Source organism: Hydra vulgaris, chromosome 03 (assembly GCF_038396675.1).
Source record: "Hydra vulgaris chromosome 03, alternate assembly HydraT2T_AEP".
NCBI lineage: Eukaryota > Metazoa > Cnidaria > Hydrozoa > Anthoathecata > Hydridae > Hydra > Hydra vulgaris.
The window spans coordinates 37,774,034-37,798,288 of NC_088922.1; the positions used below are offsets into that span (position 1 = coordinate 37,774,034).

Sequence of the window (24,255 nt, forward strand, 5' to 3'; positions counted from 1 at the left end):
AATTAATGTTTTTATACTTCGTAAAAAAAGAAATCGAGAAAAATAAGAAAAAAAAAAAAATTAAAATTAAAATATGATTAATGTTAATTTTGCAAATTAATTAATAACTACAAATAAATATGGCATAAAAATAATCTTTTTAAATAATTTATTTTACACTAGTAAAATATAAATGAGTATAATTAACTAACAGTTTGGAAAAGAACAGCTTTAAAAATAAACTTAAAGAGACAACTAACTTGTCTCAGCAGATGATGCAAGCTTAGCAACAAGTTCACTTTCATAAATACGATTTTTTTCTTTCTCTCTTGCCACATCTAAATCATTTTGTTCTTTCTGATATTGCAGTTTTTGAGCTCGCGCTTTAGTTTTTTGTATCCTATCTACCAACACACTGCTTTCTTTTTTGATAAACACCAACTTTTTCTGGTATTCTTTAACTTTTTCAAAGGTTTCAGCAACTTCTTTTAACATTACACATTCTTCTAACTGTGTAAATTCTTGCTCAATACTGTCATATAAAACACCTTGATTACGAATGATCTCTAAAATATGTTTATGCACATTATGTACTTCTGGTTCATAAACTTCACATATACCTTTGTTCAAAAGTTTGGTAGAGTCATTAGATATTATTGTTTTGATAGGAATTCCAACTTCCTTGCTCAACTGCAGATTATAGACTCCTGATTCCTCAGACATGATTATTTCTTAAGCATGCAAATGTATTTTATCACTTTCACTATAATTTAAAAAAAAACTATTTATCATTAAATCAATTTATTTAAATAAAATATATATTCCAAAATAAACAGAATTTTATGAAAAATCTTTTGATCAGAGGTTCTGGTGCCAAAGAATTGATTCTTCTGTTGAAGAAGAACCTGATTTGATGTTGTGCAGAGAAAATCAGGTTTAAAAAATTTTAAAATAATGCAAGAAAAAAAACACACAAAAAAAACAGTTAATGCAGATATAAAACAACACTGAAAACTAAATTCAAACATAAAAATATTTTAAAACCATTTAAATATACAAATAAAGATTAGTTTAAATATACTTTTTAAATATGAACTTGTTAACTTTTAAATGGTTAAGTGTAAATTATTTTAAAAATTAAAATGAAGCATTTATAATAAATTAAAATCCATGCACGCATGCTTGAACAAAAATCTAGTAAAGGCATTACACCATTCACACACAAAAAAGATTTTTTCATATTCATGTTAACATGATTCAAGCAACTAATTTAAGAAAAAATAATAAAATTGAAACACAAAGGTTAAAAAACACAATGCAAATACGTCAAAAAAATTCTCTAAAGGTTTACCATGATGTTTTTTCCTTAAAAAAAATATTGTAAAAACTAGTTAGAAAAAAAGTTAATAAAAATTTTTAACTATAATAAATAAAACTTTCTTTTACAAAATATTTTAAAATGTTTAAAAAACATTTAAATTTTCTAAAGATATATCAAGACATTTATTCCTTTAAAAAAAAAAAAAAAAAAAAATAAAAACTAGTTGGAAAAAAAGTTAACAAAAATTATAACTATAATAAATAAATCTTTCTTTTACAAAATATTGAAAAATGTTTAAAAAAAAATGGAATTCTTAATAAGGTGATACATGTTTGAATCATCAAATGCAATAATTAATCTTCACCAATGAGTAGCATAAATATAAAAAATTTGAAAATTGATAATAAAACTGTACATGACTTTCTTTTAACTAATTTGAAAGATTTATCTTGAGGTATGATTTATTCTGAATTTATCAGTTCAGTTTCTTGCTCAAATAATGTTTCAAAACGAATATAAACACAACTTGACGACAATCGAGACTCTGCATCATAATCCCAACATTCACTAATGGTTTTGCAAATTTTACTAATTAGCTAAAAATAAACCAACTTATTTACATATCATTTATTTATGTCGTACTTATTTACATATGATTAAGTTAAAATTCTATTATAAATAGACTGATTAGAATATCTAAAAATGACATTTTGCAGTTACGGAAAAGTAAACAGTACAGAAACACTATGATTAGATAAGTTTGTGTCAGCTGCCATTAAAAAAATAAATAAATGACACTGTAACCTGTATCTTCAAAATAAACAATCAAACTTTTAATTTACTTTAGGTGAAAGATTTGGATCAAATTTTAAGATAATTTTGTAAATTAATCAATTATATTAAAGAAGTTAAAACATTTTACAAAAATTAAAATAAAATTTATATTTTAACATATACTGCATCAATAATAAAAATGATAACTCTAAATTAAAAGGAACGTTTTTTTTAATTACTTGAGAATTCCCTCTTTTTCCCCTAAACTCCTGGTGCCCTTACAACCTAATAACTCTAATAACTCTTTATAGGTCACTTTAAGACTCCATACCAGTAAGAAAGTTCAGAAATTGTTTTGAGACTTTAAAATCTTGTTTAAAAAAATTTAAGTCTCAGAGAAGATTAAGAATTAAGAAATGTAGTTCATGAATCCAGGGCTCAATTTTAAAAATTAATAAACACTAAACATTCGTAGAACTTCAGAGAAATTGGGATCAACAAATCTAGGTAAAAAATGGGTATGACTGGGTAATGGTAAATGAAAATGACTGGTTAACAAATCTGGGTAAAAAAAAGGGTTTTAAACTCTGGAATGCAAATCAGGAGCTTAACCCAATAGCATCCTGAGTATCATGTTATTTTCAAAATTTAATAATGGTCATTGTTTTTAATCTTTATTAGTTTTTCTTTTAAAGATCATGTGATCTTTAAAAGATCATGCAATCTTTAAAAGATCATGCGATCTTTAAAATATCACATTGTAGAATAAGTTTTTTAATTTGGAATTATGTTGATCATTGACCTAAGGAAGTCATAGTGTAACTGGTTTTCAAAGTGAAAATGTAAGCAAAGTTTATAATAAAACCATGTGTTTTATTTTTTCAAACTGCTGTGGACCATTGATTTGAAATTAAAAGTCAGAGATGCAATGTGACTTTTAGTTTTTGAGTTATAGAGTAAAATATACATGCATGTTTAAAAATGCCAAAAGGCGTACTTTGGAACAAGTGAAAACGCCAAAAGGAATACTTCGGAGCGTAAGAGTTAACTAGTGTGCTGCTAAGTTCTTGATTATCAATAGCCCATAAAAGTAGTATATGTTCAAATCTAGGTTCCACAGTACTTTAGTACATTAGAACTTATCTTAACAAACTCTGCTATAACAATGTTTTCTTAAAAACTAGTGGTATAAATAAGCTACTCATGTTAAAGAAATTGCAAATGAAAAATGGTGTTCTATATCTAATATCTCATCTCTTATTCAATTTGACAAAAAACAGTACATTAAAAGTGAAAACACTTTGGAGTATTAATGCAAAAATAAAATCAATCAGAATCCATATTCTACTACTTGTAATGTTTTTGTTTTTTTTTTACAATTGCTTTGTCATATTGCTATTGTACATTTCTTTATAAAACCAGTTATTTTTTTGTCATTTTGTTATTCTATCTACTATTTTTTGCATTTAAATTTTAACTTATTAAAAGGTTTCAAAATTCATATGAAAACTTTTTAGTGTTTGAAGGTTATGACCATTTGAAACTTCAACCCTTCCAAAATTTAGGTTTTAATAAATAATTTTTAAATGGCCATAACTTTCAAAAACTAAAAGATTATTAAATTAAATTTGAAACCTATTGATAAATTTAAATTTAATAAGATAATAAATCAAATATTTTATCATCTAATTGCCCTTACATTTGGTGTGTGTGTGTATATATATATATATAAGGGTTTTCCACTCATGTTAAAAAAAAAGAAGAGTTTTCCGCTCATGTTAAAAAAAAAAGAGTTTTCCACTCATGCTAAAAAAAAAAAGTTTTCTACTTGTGTTAAAAAAAAGATTCTAAGCTGTAGTTAATAATTGCTAACATTATTTCCTAAGGCTTGAAATAGCATAAAGTATTGCTTCTCAGTACTGACTGATGATTTGGAGGATAATTCTTATTTATTTTGCCAAAAAAAAATTGATGGTTGGTCACCCTCATTATATTTATGGTTAGTCACCCTCATTATATTTATGGTTGGTCACTCTCATTAAATTGATATTTCAGCAGTCCAGAGTAGCTCTGACATCCTGCATCAAACTTGAGCCTTGAATTCCAAAGAAAAAATTTTTTTTAAACTAATATAGTCCAGAGATAAAACTAATACAGTCCAGAGATAAAATAATATAGTCCAGAGATAAAACTAATTTAGTTCAGAGATAAAACTAACATAGTCCAGAGATAAAACTAATACAGTCCAGAGATAAAAATAATATAGTCCAGAGATAAAACTAATTTAGTTCAGAGATAAAACTAACATAGTCCAGAGATAAAACTCATCTTAAGTTAAAAAAACAACAACAATACTGAAAAAAACAAGTTTTTATTAATAAATTATTTTACTCACAGGATGCCTGATCCAATTGCTCTGAAAACAAGGTCTCATTTTTTTAACACAAACACAATTTAGCATATCATCTATAGATGGTTTAACACCTACCATATCTTGGAATGGTAGTATATAATCGTTCACTGGCTCTGACCAAAATAAAACAAAGTTAAAAAAGCAAATCTTAATACCATGTAGTAATTTAAGTAATTACTGCAAAAATTATTAAAATAAAAATTATATTAACAATATAATAATTTAAAATACAAAATACTCAAAAATATTTATAACACGATTTAAAAAAATAAGTACTCTTGCCTTGATCAATGCTACACCTTGATAATATTTCCCATAAAACTAGTGCAAATGCATACATATCAATAAATAAAAGAGAATCTGTCAGGAAGCTGATTGATCCTTCAAGCATTTCAGGTGCCATGTATCTTTTTGTTCCAACCTAAAATAAAATTTCAATTTATGCCTAAACATCCTAATAATACCTTACCATGTGTTTTCAGTTAAACTATGAGTTTTCACTGGTCATATTGTGAGTTTTCACTTGTTATACTGTGAGTTTTCACTTGTCATACTGTGAGTTTTAACTTGTTATACTATGAGTTTTCACTTGTCATACTGTGAGTTTTTACTTGTTATAGTGTGAGTTTTCACTTGTCATACTGTGAGTTTTAACTTGTTATACTGTGAGTTTTCACTTGTCATACTGTGAGTTTTTACTTGTCATATTGTGAGTTTTCACTTGTTATACTATGAGTTTTCACTTGTCATACTGTGAGTTTTTACTAAATAGAAAATTACATATCAAAAACAAGCTCAGATCAAAAGAATGTATTTGATTTGCAATTTGCTAATTTTTATTCATGCAATTTTCTATTTAATGCTGTAGAAAATAAAGAACTTAAAAAACTTGTGAATTTTTTGAGACCTGGTTATGATCCTCCAAACCAAAACAAACTTTTAGCAGAGTTACAGTATAAAGTTAATGAAGTAATTGTATCTATGAAAAGTGAATGACAATAGGAGTACTATTATATTGATACAAGATGGTTGGAGTACTAGAAATAATCCAATTATTGCTCATAGTATACATAATAGAAATGCACCATATTTAAATTCCACTATAGATGCAGGAAAGAAGAAAAAAACTTTAGAATATTGTGCTCAATAGCTATTCAAGCAATAAAGCACTTCAAGAAAGTTTGTGAGCAAGAAAGCAAGATTTAAGTATAATAAAGAACTTCGTTTAAATAAACTTAAAATATAAGAAAATTTTTTAACTTCCAACAGGCGTTTTTTGTTCATTTGTGCAGATAATGTGAACAAAATGAAAAGGATGAAAGAAGTTCTTAATGAGGAATATCCACTATTACTTACATATGGATGCTCAGCTCATTACTTAAATTTAGTTGAGAACATGTGAAACTAAATTTTCTGGCAATTTAATTGAATTTAATAAATGCTTCCAAAATCATAACCAACCACATGTGAGTAAATATTGTTTATAATATACTATTTTATTGCCCTTTATATATATTTTAATTTTTTTCATTCTTTAATTCAGTGAATTTATTTTAATATATCAACTAATTGAACTAGTTGTTAATTTCAGGACTTTGGGATGATAGGAATAAAGTTATGCCACAACTTCTTAAAGATACACATTGGAACTCTTAAGTAAACTCTTTAATGTGATATTATGGAAAAGCATGAAAATAATATTAAAGATAATATCAAGAAAATAATAAATAAAGCAAGGTATGGCTACCTAAAATCTTCAAATCGAAACCAAAAATTAAAAAAATAAAGTCAAAATTATATTATTTTAAACTTTAAAAAGTAGTGTTAAATTACATAAGGTATAGTCTATTCTAGATTACTGACACAATATGTGACTTATAAATAATATTTATTTAGGAATTACACTTCACATTTATAAAATTTGAACAAGAAGCTGCTGCAGAAACTTGGCTAAGTGATAGGCATAATGAATACTTGGCTGAATACTATGTTTTTAGGTTAAAAGTTACAAATACTTTTCCACAGCACATGTTTAACAAAAATTTTATTTCTACAATTTCAAGTGAAAGATGGTGAGGTATAATTGAGATATGAGGTATAATTGAAGCTACATCAAAAATCTTTACCACTACCAGAAGGGTTTGCAATATTTTTTAATCTCTTCATAGTTGTTCTGCAAGCACTGGCTCCATAGAAAGATTATTTTCTACTTTTGGTATTGTGTGGAGCAAGCTAATTAATAGGTTCGAAAACAATAAAACTGAAAAGCTTGTTCAGATAAACAGGCATTTGAGAGGCGAAAAATTTGATTGGTAAACATTAATGACAAATCTTTTGTAAACCTTTTGAAATTTAATGAAATATAGTCTTTGATCTTTACTTTTTTTGCTAACCCTGTATATATACTAGTAGGATAAACCACACGATGGCAGGAAGAATTAGTTGACGCTTTAATTTAGTTGAACTAAATTTAAAATTATTCTTTCTAAAATATGCTACATAGCTACTACATAGCCTGCACATAACCACAGGCTACCTGTCTACTATATATAAAATATAATATAAAATCTTTTTGATTTCTTTAAACATTAACTTTTTTAATTATTATGATTTAACATATTTTAAATAAATTTTATTTATTTAGTTACATTAACACATTAAAATTTTAACTTTTAAAATTGTTGTTAAAAATATTATATTTCATTTTTTTAAATTGTTAATTGCCTAAAATTAAAAACATAATAACTGTAAAATCAATCAAATTAAAAATGGAGGCAAATTTATTTGATTATTTAACAAGAACCAAATATTGTTAAATTTAAATAATATTAATAAATATTATTAAGCTTAACAAATTGAAACTTAAACATTTTAATGATTAACAATTTTTATTATTTAACTTAATTAACTTAATTAACTTTATTAATTAACAAATTTAATTAACTTAACAAATTGAAAGGCGCTCTTGTATTGCACTTTGTTCACAAAATCAAAATTTTAACAAAAACTTATTAAAAACTTGAATATTGATTGTGTAGCAGAAATTTTTTTGGTTTCAAATGAGTAAAAGAAAGAAAAAAATTTTTAAATATCAAACAACAATTTAGCACCAGTAACAGTATCTGATAGCAACAAGGAAGAAAATTTTGGAAACTTTAAACTTTATTAGATCATGTTATACATTTTTTTAGATAAATATATTTAAGACCTTGCAAAGTCCTGTAAATTTTTGCTTTTAAAAAATAGTTTTTGGATTAATATTAAAATCTTGAAACAATTGCAAAAACCTGGTAAAAATTCTATTGACTGATGCTCATTAGAGCATTATCTTAAAAACATCAAACATCAATATTATAGATATTAGGAAAAAGTAAAAACAAGTATAAAATAATAAATACATTATTGTACGTAATACAACTTGCTTTTTTAAAAATCATCTCTTTTTTGTAAATCATTATTTCTGAAAATATTCTAGGCACACTTTCACTATGTGTTTTTACTTGTTATACACACATACATACATGTATAAGAATATATATATATATATATATATATATATATATATATATATATACATATATATATACATACATATATATATACATATATATATATACACATATATATACATATATCTATACATATATATATATATATATATATATATATATATATATATATATATATATATATATATATGTATGTATATATATATATATATATATATATATATATATATATATATATATATATATATATATATATATATATATATATATATATATATATATATATATATATATATATATATATATACAACCCTTAGATGTTGTCCGAAAGTTTTTCCATATTTTGTTGATAAAAAGTAAAAATTAAAATGCAAGACCGGAATTATTTTTTTTTATTAATTGATAGACTGCCTGCCCCAACCAAACCCGCAGTCGATGTAGCAACACTCCCTTGCGGGTCAGGCTAAAAGATAGTAGATGTAGCAGCACTCCCTTGCGGGTCAGACTATTTGTCAGTCAATGTAGCAGCACTCCCTCGCGAGTCAGGATATTTGTCAGTCGATGTAGCAGCACTCCCTTGCGAGTCAGGCTATAAGATAGTCGATGTAGCAACACTCCACGCATGATTTACAGTAAAAAAAAATAAAAATTAAAACATTTTATTAAAAAAATTAAAAATAAAAACATTTTATTAAAAAAAATAAAAATAAAAACATTGTTTATATTGTTAAAAACATTCAGAATGTTTTTAAAACATTCTCGTCAATTAAATTTGCGTTTTTGTGGTTTTTTAAAAAAACAATTTATTTGTAATTAAATTAATGGTTTTTACTTTCGTCCAACACGCAAATGTTGGACGAAAGTCAAAAGTAATTAAAAGTGACGTATGTGTTGGCGTAAGAATCACTTTTTTCTTTCCGCTCTTCCCAAAGACAACAAACTATATATATATATATATATATATATATATATATATATATATATATATATATATATATATATATATATATATATATATATTCCTATAATAAAGGCATTAAATTTACCGTTTGTGGTATTCCTATATATTCCTATATATTCCTATAATAAAGGCATTAAATTTACCGTTTGTGGTAAAAAAATGACTCTTAACAACCCTTTGTTATAGAAAATGACAAGATTAAGTACACTTTATGTAAAACCATTAAATTTAATGAAGCTAATTAAATTTTACAGTTTTTTAAAAAACCACAAAAACCCAACTTAATAGACTGGAACATTTTTTATTTTTTTAATAAAAATAAAAACATTCTGAATGGTTTTTTTATTTTATTTTATTGTTTACATACATCAACTGACAAATAGGTAGAACATGTGAGAATTGCTGCTACATCAACTAAAAAATAGGTAGAACATGGGAAGAGTACTGCTAAATTGACTGACAAAAGGTAGAACATGTGAGAAGTGCTGCTACATCAACTAACAAATAGGTAGAACATGCAAGGAGTGCTGGTACATTGACATTGAGATAATCTATCAATTAAAAAAAATTTTGTTTAATTTTTTCTTATTTTCTAAATTAATTTTTTTTTTAGTTTTATGGTAGATAAACACAGACTTTTAGCTATACCAACATATGAAGTGATTATTACCTGAACTTTAGCATGTTTATTATCAAAATACTTGCCATCACAAACTAAAGATAACCCAAAATCACTAATGCATAAACTTAAATCATCCTTCACCAAAATATTTTTGCTTTTAATATCTCGATGAGCAATTGCAGGTTTATGTCCAAGTTTTGAATGTAAATATTTTAAACCATCAGTGAAACACATAAAAAACTTTTTAAAAATAGGTAAACTAATGACATTCAGTTGCAAAAATTTTTTAAGTGAACCATTTTTATGATATTCTGTTACAATCCAGTGTTGGATACAGCTATTTTCAATATGTTTTTTAGCTAAACAAAATTTTAGAATGTTTTCATTTTGTAATTTAAATAAAGAGTACACTTTGACTTCATTTTCCCAAGAATCAAAATCAGTTTTTGGAATAATTTTAACAGCAACATATTCAACACCATACAATCCCTTCCATACTGTACTAAGTTGACAATGAGCTATTATTTCTTGCAGTTTTATTAATTTGTCTTGTTTTGATATCAATTGACAAGGAGAAAGTGGTACAATGAGTGATTGTTGAACATTAACATTTCTTTTATGTTTCCTCCAGAAATATTTAATTACGATAAGTACTGCAAGTACGCCAAAAAATGGTATAAAAATGTAGCCAATAAAATTATACGATTTTTTCTGGACACTCATAGAGTTGCTTTGGATAACATTACTAGTTGTATTGGATGCTAAAAAAAAAAGCAATTTAAAATTAGATCTTAAAACAAAATCTCAATCATTAAAAAAAAGTTTTAAACAATATAACACAAAATTAAAAAGGACATAGATACTTGGTTGAATTGGAACTGGGACAAAACCTATGCTGTCATCAAATACACTATGTTTATTACACAGGTTTCCATTACAGCAGCACATATATGAAATTTCATTTCCACGATTTTCTTTTCTACATTGACCTTTTGCATTACAAAAATCACCACATCCAGATAAAAAAGGCTCAAAAACGCCATTCTTTTTATTAAAAAGAACAAAGCATACATTTTTAACACATTTTTCATAAACTGAACAAGTAGTCAGATTCACACAATGATTCTCCTTGCTCAAATGAACGCAACACTGATCAGTACAATTATTCAGAATATTATTAATGCTCCTTGGGTAACCTGGTAAAATATTCACAAATCATTATGTCAAAAAATTTTTTTTTCAACTAGCAATTAAAACTCTTTACTGCATTTTATATATCTAACATAATTTTACATAAGTTTACAGAATGACTAACAATTTCATATAAAATCCTAAAATAAGAAAATTAATAGAGGACTTTATAAAACTTTTCCTTCACCTTAAATAATATTTATTTTCCTATGGCTGTTTATTTAATGAGTATGTTCATGTCAAATCTGCTAATATATATATATATATATATATATATATATATATATATATATATATATATATATATATATATATATATACATATACATATATATATATATATATATATATATATATATATATATATATATATATATATATATATGTATATATATATGTATGTATATATATATATATATATATATATATATATGTATATATATATATGTGTATATATGTGTATGTATATATTATATATATATATATATATATATATATATATATATATATATATATATATATATATAAATATATAAATTATGTTAGTGTATTTTACAAAGAGAGTGCTCTATGTTTTTAAAGAACAGAGCAATAATAAATTAGTAAAAACACTTATCTAATTTTTTCTTTCTTCTACGCAGTGTTTCTCTATCAGTTGGTTCATCAGGAAGAATGTCTAAACATTAAAAAATTTCAAATTATAGAAAAAAATTATTTCACAGGAAGTTGGGAATTGTTATAACTAATTATGTAATAACTGTAATAACTGCATTAACTACATTAGATAATTAAAAATTCATGAAAAGAATTCTTTTGGATAAATTTGGACTGGTCATTTGCTTGTATAGTTTTTTAAAAGGAACTTATTTTCATGTCTGCATTTAGTAATTAATTCAGATTTTTTATTCAATAAATTTTCTTGATCTAAATGAGTAATAATTTCAAATTTTTCTTGTAAACATAGTATACATTTTTTGGAAATGTTATTATAGCCAGGCGCAGTTTTTAGAATAGACCAATTTAATTTAAAATTAATATTTCTTTCTTTTAGTTGCCAAATATATTTTGACAGCATAGTCTCTTTTGAGTATTTTGTATTTTTAAAAGATTGTTTGTGATTGGCATAACATCTTTTCCATTTGCCCTCGGTTAAGCCAATATATAGTTTTTCAGGGTTGTTTTGCGAGGAAAAATGCACTTGCACAAACAATATTATTTACAAAATGTTATATAACATTATTATATACAGATTTTTTAATGTTTAGACATTCTTCCTGATAAACCTACTGATGGAGAAACACTGTGTAGAAGAAAGAAAAAATTAGATAAGTGTTTTTACTAATTTATATATATATATATATATATATATATATATATATATATATATATATATATATATATATATATATATATATATATATATATATATATATATATATATATATATATAAGCAGATTTATATATCAAAATTTCTACATTTTTCTTTGCCTAAATTTTTATCTTAACAATAGTTCTTCATGACTGAACTTTGTGAATACAAAAATAACTTCATGCTTGAAAATGAACAAATTTGTATTCCTTTAAAACAATTTTAAATAAAATCAGAGCAACTTTTAAATGGAACACAAATAACTAACATTTAAATTACCAGTCAATGTTAATAGTTTTAAATAACTCTTATGTGCACATATTTTTATTCAATTAAAAAAGGAAGTTTGATAACATCCAAGTAATTTAATTGAATAAAAAAAAAAAAAAGTACAGTTGGAAAAGAAAAAGTTCTTAGTTACGTTCAACAATTTCAAATAATGATAAAATAAAAACCCCAATCTTTAAAGTCATCAATGTTTAAGAAAAGTAATGGCATATTTCATCTCTGCTCATTAAAATCATATAAAAAAATGCTAATGTTAATAGTAATAATGTTCAACTCTTGTGTTTAACTCTTCAGCTCAATCAACTCTTGTGTACAGCTCAATCAACTCTTGTGTACAACTATTTAAACTGAATACTTAATACTTAGAAGAGAATCGGTTTAAAAAACACTACTATAAAAATTTGTAACGTTACATAAAACCAGATTTTTACTAAATATCAATATATCTTTTAAGAATCCTATTTTAGAAAAAAAAAGCACAAACAAACAATTAGTAATTTTGAATCTATAAAGGATTCATTCATTTATTGCAATTTGCGGCAGAAACTTACAAGAAACTAAACAAGATTAAAAAAAAAAAAAAAAACAAAGTGACAAAGTACAGTTGTTGAAAAAAATGTTCTTAGTTAAATACAGAAATTATTATTTATTATTATATCATTATTAAAATAATTTATTAAATATTTTTTCTTAAAATTAAAATAAAATAAAAACTTCAATCATTTATGAAAAAGGAACTTTACCACCATTAAAATAAAAGTATCTAAATAACCCAAACAAAAAAATTAAACAAGTTAACGTGATATATAATATTCATTAACAAAGCGATAATAATAAAAATATATATATATATATACAACCCTGGGAATTAGCGTCGGCAACACCAAAAATTGCCGACCTTAAACACCTGAAAGTGTTTGAGGTCGGCAATTTTTTGCCAACCTCATTTCTATGTTTTATGGTCAGGCCTTTGTATCAAATAATTTTTGCCGACCTCTATGAGATTGAGGTCGGCAAAATATTGCCGACCTCATCTTTCCTAATTCCGAGGGTTGTATATATATATATATATATATATATATATATATATATATATATATATATATATATATATACACATATAAATACAAAATGGGAGACTTTTTTAATGAAACATCCAGCATAAGGCTGCAATGTAAATTAGTGGTAGAAATTTCAGCTCACAATCAAGTGGTTCAAGATTTAAATATATCTAATGCCTCTGAAAGTACAGTGCAACAGCTTTGTTCAATTAGGTTCATGTTTCAGAGTTTATGGCTGAGAATTTATTGGAATTTTTTTTTGAGAGTTTATGAGTTTCAAATAATGTTAAAAAAATTTGCCTTGTTGTAATGATGTCAATGTAAAACTTTGTAAAACTAGCCTTGTTTGTAATGTCAATAAAGACGTATTGAGATTTTTACATAATACACATTGCCTACAGTTATTAAAGAATTGATACTTTGAATGATTGTTAATATTGTATTTAAATAAATACTGCCATATGAAATTAAGTATACATCTAAATATGTCTAAAATGTTGTTGGTGTTGGGCTGCTTTACTGTTTGTACTGTTGACTATTTGATCTTAGTACTTGAGCATATGACTGCTATTTTCATAAACTTTTCTAAGTGTGATTTATTTACAGGGTTCCTACAGGATCATTTGAAAAAAGCAAGGAATTTTTTTTTAAGAAACAGGACTTTAAATTCTTTAAAAACAGGATTTTTTTCTGAAAGAAAAAAATCCTGCTTTTTAGAATTCAAACCTTCTCTCAACTCTATAAGGCTGCTGTGCAGAGAAACAAGTCGAGCGCGGTACTACCAGGGACAAGGTGGGGATCGAATTTAAAACATCCTGCTTATGAGGCAATTTTTTTTTTTAACAACAAAAAAAAAAATTAATTAAATATACAACATAAGAACACAACAGAAAAAACTTTTTTATAAAAAAACATTTAAATCTTTCACTTTTCCTCTAGCTTTCTTTCCTTCTTTTTTCCATTTCAAACTAAGTTTTTTTTTCGGTATGGTTTTTAGAAGTAGGAGCCGACTTGTTTGTTGGCCATCTATAAACACAGTCCTTGACATTTTTCAAAGTTTTGTCTGCTACTGAAGATTTAGCGACTTTTGACAATTTTGCAATTTTTAATGATTAAGTTGGATTTTTAAATTATATTTTGATATAATATATTAACACCCTATTGTGGTCAGCAAAATATCGTTAATAGTGATCGACCGAGACATAAAAAAGCCGAAACCTAAATAAACCGAAATAAACTGAAATTTTGGGTACTCAAATTTGTTGCCAAAACCGGAACCGACATTTCGGCAAATATTTTACTGAAACTGATACTGACATTTTGGCTTGTCAAAATTTATTTTATTAGAAAAGTTTATTTAAAAATGCAACTTTACACTCGGGTTTTTTTATACTCATATTATGTTAGAATTAATTACATGTGTATCCCAAATTGAGATTTAATATATAAGTTGGCAATATAAGTTAAGTCTTTTTGATAAATATATTTTTTAAATTTTTTCAAAAAACTTTAAAAATATATTTATCAAAAAAAAAAACTTTCACAAAGTTTAAGAAAAAAATAAAATAAAAAAGTTTATGATTATTATGAAAGATCATTTAGTTAAAAATTCAATTAGCAAAAAAAAAAAATACAATAATAACTAAAATTGCCTAATAAAGCATTCAAACTATGCATTTTCTAATACTTAATAAGTATGCAAACAAAATTTTAAATAATAAATGTTAAATTTTTAATATTTTCCAAGTAACAAATTTTTTTGAGTTTTTAATATCACGTTAGACCACCATTAGCTTTGATAAATTCTGCAAGTTGATTTTGCATTATTTCAGCTAATTTATTTGTCGTAATAGTTTGGTGCACTACTGTTGACCACACTAATGATTTTTTTTTGTTGACAACTTGACCAAGACTGTTTAGATGTTTTGATGATTTCAATATTTCAGAAATGCGCTGAAAAAAGAAACACTAAGCTTAACTAAAACCACAAAAAAAAATAATGAAAAAAAATAATAACAATGAAAAAAACCAATAATTCCTTACGAAAAAGTAAATATATAAGCTTTAAAATAAAACTTAAAAAACTCAAACTCGAAGCAAAATTACTTTTTGTTATGTTTTTAATTGCATTTGAAATAAATTACTTCAAAACTTATCTTTTGAAACATTTTATTAAAGTTCCCATTCACAAAGTAATTAAACCATTCCATTGTGATGGGAAGATTTAATTAAACTTATTCATAATTTAAAGCAACTTAAAATAATAATTTTTCAAAAGATTTTTAGAAAGACACGGAAAAATAGTTTTAATTTGAATTTATCATAAAAATACATTAAAAAAATTTAAATATAACATTTTTTGTTAATTTATACAAACTCCATTTATTTTGAACAATTGTTATAATTAATTTCGTATTTTATTTAAGCCTTTGTGTTAAATAAAAACTTTAAAAAATCAACAATTAAAAGTTATTTATAACTTTAAATTAACAATAACGATTAACGATATAAAGAATTTTTTATTACATTTAAATTAAAACATCAAAACAGCTGTGGTCATATTAAAAAGAAAAAAAGTTACAAGCGAGGTCAGTAACAGCGTGTGATCGCACACCACTCCTGTCCAAGCCTGAACCTCATATTATTTATCTCAGAATATACCTGTAGATGCAATTTACTTAGACTTTGCAAAAGCATTTTATTTGGTGCTCCATAAAAGACATTAATAAAACTTAAATGTTATGGGATTCTGGTACATTGTTAATCCTTTCCATCCGAGAAGAGGCATATATGTGCGCCTATAATATACCAATCAAAGTATCTCACTAAAAGTCATTGTTCAACCCTATTTAGACTTAAATATTACTGTTTTGTGCTCATAGACATAGGAATGATGATATGATCTCTTATTCCAGATGGCTTTGAGAAATAGAATTATAAATGATCCAAATGAAGCTCTTCAAATTCTTGATGAAATGGATGATGTTAGTGATTTTTCTTATAAATCTTCAGAGTCTGATGACAACAAACTCCAAGAGAATAAGACTGTTATTTGTCAACATCTTCATTGTCGCTAAGTCAGTCATCATCATCAGAAATAATTTTATCGTCATCGTATAAAGATTATGTTAGTTCTGAAGATGATTCAACAGAAAAAAAAGGGGGACTTTGCTATTAATAATTCAGGAACTAATGATAACAAACGACTCTATACAATAATATTTGCTGATAACGATGTTACTATAAATAAGGAAGAAAAATGAGTAAATAACCAACAAATATAAAATCAACCTTTATCAAGTCAAATAAAAAAACTTCATACCATTAAGACTAAGAAGTCTAATATTAGTAAAGATACAGAGACTGGAAAGAAATTAAAATTACAATTAAATAATTTGACTATTACTCCTTAATAATATTATTATTATAAATAATAATTATTATTATATTATTAGACTATTGAGGACTATCATTCCATTTATGGCTTCATCAGGATTAACATTTAAAAAATCTGCAATAACTAATCAAATAAGTATCAAACCCATCTATTTCTTTAAATTGTTTTTTGATAATGCTTTTTTACTTTTTTAAATCACTTTTTTTCAAAAAGGTTACAATCCTCTCCTATAAAGCGTATAATTAAATGGGTTGACATTACATCAAATGATATGAAAGCAATTATAACAATCTGTTTAGCAATAAATAATTTTTGTAACAACAAGCTCCTAACTTTCATTTGTGATGCTTTACCATCTTTAAAAATTGTTTGCATTTGTTAGCAATGTTTTAAACCATTAAATGTAAAAAGAAATTATAATTTGAGGTTACTTTTCACCATTTTCTTTACTAGTGCAATGTAGCCCTTTTTTAGTCAAAATGTAAAATCCAAACCATTTTTATTAAGTTATAAATGATAGCTTAATTTAGATTTCATTTTTCGCGTAACATAAACTACAAATGAATTTTTTTGTATGAAAAAACTAAAGTTATCTTAAGTTGATGTAGTAATAATAAAATTTCCTTGTACCTATAACTACTTAAAAACAATGTTTTTTTTTCTATTCCATCTCTTAGTAAAGTAATGTTTCGTGATCAAGTTAGACAAATTCACAGTTACCTTCATTTTTGCAAAGAGACAACTGCAATACCAAAGGGTAAAGAAGGTTATGACAAACTTTACAAACACACACACAGATATATATATATATATATATATATATATATATATATATATATATATATATATATATATATATATATATATATATGTATATATATATTAACTTAATATAAACAAATATATAAAAATATATATATATATAATTTGCCTTGGCATTATTTTTTAACAAACAGAGCATCTTTTTACTGGAATTGACTACCTACTGATGTCGTTAATGCTATTTCTGTGTACTTGTACACTTATTGAATTATCAGTCACAGCTCAAATATAATACTACTACTATAACTATCTGGATTGATTTGAGTCGAGACTTCTTTGGAACATGATCTTTCGCTTCTCTTTTCTTTTTAATTGTTGTGTGTCACTTTTTTATTCAGAATGTCCCACAGTTGCTCATTTTGATTAAAATATGGACTTAAAGCCAGTTATTCAAGTAACTAAATCTATTTCTAGAATAAAAACTCTTACTTTTTTTGTCATATGCTTAAGGGTGATGTCTGAAAAATAAAATATTTTCCCAATCACAATTTTTTTAGTTGAGGCCGGAAGATTTTTAATGAGAATGTTGACTCAAACTTAAGAGCCCATCGTTTTGTCAATAAACTCAAGCTTTTCTGTTTCGTTCCAAGCCATCAATCCCCAGACCGTAATGTTGCCTCCACCAAGTTTAGATGTCTTATGTTTTAAAATCTTTTTATGTAGATGGACGTACTTATATTATAAAATCTTTTTCAAAAAGACTTAGCGCTTTTTCGTATATCCAAACACTTTTTATTCAATTTTTTGTTGTACTTTTTATTCATTTTTGTGCTGGTTTCTAATGTCATTTCTTTATAAACCAAAATGTTCTGCTTTGCTTGAATAAGTCAATAGCCAAACTGCCTTTGATTTCTCATACTTGATGTTATCAATGGTAATATATATATATATATATATATATATATATATATATATATATATATATATATATATATATATATATATATAACATAGATTTAGCTGTTCATGAAACATCACTAATAGCCATCTATGGCTATTCGATGTCTTGTATATACTATCTTCCTAAACCAAAGAATAATGGAAAAAAAACTAATAAAAGTGTTTGGATTCAAATCTGCATTTTAAAAATTAAAATGAGCAGAATATATTAGTACCATGTCCACTGTAAATACTGAGGCATTTATAAATAAATTATACTTACTATGTAAAATGCAAAATGTTATGCAAACAAGTCTTTTAACACACTTTTGATTTAACACCATATTAACAAGATTTACTTACACCAAATTTATACATATGCTAAAAGAAATTGTTTGGTTTTAAACAACAATTTTTTTAAAACAAAAAAAAATTTATGCAAACTAAAATATAAAAAGAAATAGTTATTCTTAATAATAATATTTTAAATGATCTGAAAGATTTGAATATTTTCAAAAACTAAACATAATATAGTGAATATATATATATATATATATATATATATATATATATATATATATAAACATTGCCTTAAAAGTTAAACGTGTCTTTTTGCTTAGTATTTTGACACTGAATTTTAATTTATTTAGCCAAAAATGTTAACATAATTGTAATTTTAATATTAACCTGGTTTCTCAAAACTGAACTGGTTTTGACATGACATTTTCAAAAATTGTTTACCAGAACTTTTTGATGCAGAATTCAAAAAACTCACCTAAAATGCTAAAATATGAAGAAAACATACTTTAGAATTATGAAAACAAATAATTAATATAACCTAACTTCTGAATCAAATATCTCAAAACATTTAAATATAATTTTTTTTTTTTTGCTTTCAAAATCTTAACTTATAATTTTAACTGTCAGAAAAAAATCTAACGGAAAAAACACTAGAAACATATAGAGCACTTATTTCAAAAGTATACCACATTTTTCAGAATAATAATAAAAACTATTTTGAAATTTATTAACTTAGTAACTTTTAGTATTAATACTAAAAGTTACTAAATTTATTAATTTAGTAACTTTTAGTATTAAGGTAAACTAATTTTAATACAAAAAGCTACTAAAATCCACATGGCTTTTGATGTGAGTATTTGGTTTCAGTTTGATGTGAGTATTTGGTTTCATTCTTGCACTTTTAAATTCTCTAATGTACCACCAATCCTATTTATACTTTTTAGATTGACTTTCACTTAGGATTGTTCACTTAATATATTTAAGCTTGATAATTCAATACTACAGCATAGAGACATCAATATCAAAGTTAGTAAGTTTTTAAATGAAAATTATTATACAAAAACAAAACAGGATAGAAAATAGGATATTAAAATAGTAAATTTTTACACCTAATTATGTAGCACCTCCTAAAATTTAACATTTTTATTGTTATAATTATTATTAATTATAACTATCATTTTTAAACTAAATTTAATACTTATTCAGATTTTTTTTTTAAGTAAGACTTTCATGACAAGTAAGATTATAATTAATTAAAAATATTTAAAGCATAAAAAAATTATTTACTCAGGGTTGTTCTGACATATTCTGCTGCATTTTTGAATTTTTATATTTATATAACTCAACTGGGTCAACAAATTCAAAATTTTTAAATTTTAAAACTTAACCAGGTCATTTTAAAATGCTTAACTAACATTTTGAAATGCTTAACCAATATTTTAAATACTTAATTTCATATTTCATGAAGAAATTGTCAAAAAACAATAGAAGAAACTCAATTTATTCTTTGTCAAGTGGTAGTTCCTATTTATTACTTTTCACAAATTGAAATTAATACATGTAGAAGGGCAGATCCAGCTTTTTTTGATGTTTGATATAGCTAACTTCTAAACTCCAAACATGTTTATGCTTATATCAAATAAAGACGCTTTGCAAAAAGTTGCAATGATTGAAGCATTGAGCAATGATTGGGAACAAAAAAAGCCTCAAAATTTGCAGTACCCCTGCCCCATATGTGAGAGCGACGAATTGATAAAATATTATTTTTATTCTTAACTAAATTAATATTCATTGATAAATTTTAAATTTCATACAACATTCTTTAGCATTCAAAAATTATGACAATGTAAAGTTTGCCTTGCCCCCCTCTCTCTACTTGAGGGGGTTACAATATTTTGTGATCATAATTTTGGAATGGCGTGAGATTATATTGATAAATATTAATTTAGTTAAGAATAGTTTGAAAAAACTTTTATCAACTTGTTGCTCTTATGTTTGGGGCAGAGGCTTTGCAAATTTTTGGGGTTTTTTGTTCCCAGGCTCCTACCATAATAATTTTTTGTAAAGCATCCTTATTGACATAAGTATAAACATATAAACGTTGGAGTTTACTCCATTTCTTGAAGTTAACTATAAAAAACACCAAAAACTTATGGCTTTATAAGAATAATTTTAAAACATATGATGGCCACACAAACAATTTAACTGAGGGTGGAGTAAACAAATTAAAGAAACAAAGTATGCAAATTAAGAAACAAAGTATGTAATTTATAGTATAGTAAGTAAAACAAAGTATGCAAATTAAGAAACAAAGTATGCAAATTGATAGAATATTGTTATACTTGAAACTTCTTTTATTTTAAAGTGCAAAATATTTTAGTGCAACTAAGTGTCATTATAACAACATAAGCGTTTAGTTGTAACTAAAATAACTAATTGTTAAAACAATAATATTGATAAGTAACTTTGTTACCTAAGCCTTTGAATTAAATGTATTTCTAGCACAACCAAGATTAAACAGCAAAAGCTACCTAATAATAAATCTATTAAGCAATATTAAAATTTATTCACAACATTTTTATTTATACAACAAAGTTTAGAAACTATTAGACAATTTAGATTCATAAATGCTATGCTTGCGAGGAAACATTTGTTAAAAGGAGAATGGAAGAGTCATTCAGCAAAAATATTATGAATTAATTGTATAAATCAACCAGCATACACACTAACAGCGAATAGACTTTCATAGAAGCTTAAAAAATGTCAAAAATCTTTTCCTTTTTTTTTTTTTGTGCATGCAGTAACTGTTTACAGCTATTTATGAACTTCATGGTGCACAAAATTGAATTTTATGTATATATTTCCTAACTTCTTTTTTTTGTGAATAGCTATTAGCAAAAAAAAAAAAAAAAAAAAAGAAACATTTCAATAATAAATCTATTGTTTCTTTTAGTTCACGCTTTTTTTTTTTTTTTTTTTAAAGTTTTTATACTTTTTGGTGAATTGTTTTATATCCAGCTTTAGCAGAAGTTTTTTTAATGTACAAACTACTAAATTGATGAAAAAGACATTTGTTAAAGGGCATTAATGATTGTCAATAAACATCTGTGCAAGCCAACTGAGGACTGAACTTGACTAAATCTTTTTTTTTTAATCAAGTTTTTTCTGGATGATTTTATTATTTTTTATTTTGATTTTAAATATTTTCTTAACTTTTGAAATCTCACCTGGTGGAAAGATTTCCGTGGTGAATGGATTAATTGCTCTACTTTTATTTGGAGTGAATCTTAGCTCGTTACCCTAAGGGTAAGTATTAGTTACAATATGAGTTAATGGTTGGCATTATATATTTTAGAAAAACTCAAGATATTAATGTATATATTTTACTTCAATAATAATATTCCTGAGATTTAATGCATGTTGAATTTTGGACAGTTTTAAAAATAATTTAACTAAATTAGATAATAAATAATAATGTTGATAATAAATCAGAAAAAATTTTTTTTTTTTTTATTTTAACTTAAAAACAAATTTGTTATTTTACCTGTTGTTTGCATAACATATTTGAATTGATTTCAACTTATAAATATAAAAAAAAAGCTATATAAAAAGAGACATTTAGGGAAAAAATTAGGAAATTTAGTAAGATATTTAGGAGGACATTTAAGAGAACACCATTGCAACTCTAGTTCCGATAGTCCTAAAAAGTGGACTGTCCTCAAAAGTAGGACGGTTTGTCACTTTACTTAGTCTCATAAATTTTTTCAATTTTCAATAATAGAAAATAAACAATTTTTTTTTTATAAATATAATTTCTTCATTAAAAAAAAAAAATTGTAATAAACTTTTAATGTGAATAATTGACGATAATGAACAAATTGAAATTAAATTGAGTTAAAAACTACAGCCGTTTTCGCTTAATCTATGTTTAATGCGATTTTAAATTATTCGAATTCTTTTATATGAAATTAGCATGATTATGTCTAAATAAAAAATTTATCATAGTATTTTTTTCTTTAGGTTTGAATAATAATTAAATATGCTTTTGTCTTTTTTATATAATTTTCAAAACATTTTTACTACCTTAATAGTGAACCTAAAAAACTCATTTTTTGAGTTTTTAGATCAATTTTGCTTCCACCAGCGATTTTTTCAACCTTTTTTTAGAAAAATTAATTGCTTCAAGCGGCTGGAAGCAATTACAAGGTAGCTTAATTAGACCAAAAAACTTTAATGTGCAAAATTTAAAAGTTACAAGTCTTTTTTAATTTTTTACATTTAGTTTATTATGCAACATAAACTAAAGTGAGTTATAATAAGTGAGTAAATGAAAAAGTTAATTGAGTATTAAATAAAAAAAAAAAAAAAAAGATTTATGAATTTTTAAAATGAATGTTGGTGTAAAACATTTTTCCGCGTATTTTAATGTTTAATGAAGAAATAAATAATTTTTTTGTGATTTTTATAATTTTCTAGACACGTTTGGGTCCTGTAAAAATGGCTAGTTTTACATAATAGCCATATAATTAGATAAACAAATGTAAATATAAATTTTAAAAAAATAACATGGTTGTAACTTATTTGGGCTCAGAAAGACAGTTATTAAAAAAAAAAATTAGAAATTTTTGTGTTTAAGTTTAAAAAAGAATACATTTAACTTTTTAGAAAGAAAACTTTAACAGAAAAATATAAGTAAATAGTTGGAAAGTTTTAGTTTTGTTTGTTTACTTATTTTTAATGACGCATTTCTTTGTAATTCTACAAAAAATGGCGTCATCTAAGCGGTTTAATTATGTTGGTTTTTCAAACATATTTCCAAATAAGATAGCGACTATTTAATTTAAGATTTTTTTATTTTTGAGTTAACTCTTATTTTCTTAAAAACTATCTACTCCAGCTTAAAGCAACTTAATACCAAAAATTGCTGGTACCTTCTCAACAGCGTTAAATTAATTTAAGTTGAAATCTTTTGAAAAAGTGCGTTAACCCACTATAGATCCTAGTTTCAATCTGCTCTGATACATATTAATTATTTAAAGTTGTCGAAATACAACATTTCTATAAATTTTCACAAAAAATTTATACATAATAACCAAGAAAGAGCTTATAATAAAGAAAAACTGCCAATTAACGATCGTAACAGATCATATTATTAAACTATGATGTTCATTTCACCTAAAAAACTTATTTATTTAAAATCTTATTTAAATTTAGACTAGTAATCGTGATTTTAAGAAGATTTTTAAAAAAAAATCTTTGGTCTAGATTTTTCTCGTGACAAATATATTTATTTTATGTAACGGAAAAGTTTATAAATTTCTATCATTTTAATTTTTTTCGTTTTTTTCGCTATCCAGCTATAATATAT

General features: G+C 24.5%; 2 protein-coding genes across 7 annotated transcripts; both read right to left on the bottom strand.

Annotated features, from left to right (window-relative positions):
• Positions 1–118: 118 nt before the first annotated feature.
• On the bottom strand, positions 119–762 carry LOC136078129 (uncharacterized). The gene has a single exon (XM_065793115.1). The coding sequence runs from the start codon at positions 700–702 to the stop codon at positions 235–237; it is 468 nt and encodes a 155-aa protein (XP_065649187.1). The 5' UTR covers positions 703–762; the 3' UTR covers positions 119–234.
• Positions 763–998: 236 nt separating this feature from the next.
• Positions 999–22,609, bottom strand: LOC100204356 (activin receptor type-2A). Of its 6 annotated transcripts, XM_065793116.1 has the most exons (9): positions 21,361–21,436; positions 19,275–19,370; positions 18,871–18,968; positions 11,387–11,446; positions 10,443–10,778; positions 9,628–10,340; positions 4,770–4,908; positions 4,470–4,600; positions 1,383–1,896 (listed from the first exon to the last, which is right to left on the bottom strand). In XM_065793116.1, the coding sequence occupies exons 3-9, from the start codon at positions 18,929–18,931 to the stop codon at positions 1,762–1,764; spliced, it is 1,575 nt and encodes a 524-aa protein (XP_065649188.1). In that variant the 5' UTR covers positions 18,932–18,968; positions 19,275–19,370; positions 21,361–21,436; the 3' UTR covers positions 1,383–1,761. The 6 variants fall into 6 exon arrangements, with proteins under 6 accessions (XP_065649191.1, XP_065649193.1, XP_065649188.1 ...); XM_065793119.1 differs by lacking the exon at positions 11,387–11,446 and having other exon boundaries at positions 999–1,896; positions 10,443–10,775; XM_065793118.1 differs by lacking the exons at positions 18,871–18,968; positions 21,361–21,436 and adding an exon at positions 22,432–22,601.
• Positions 22,610–24,255: the final 1,646 nt, after the last annotated feature.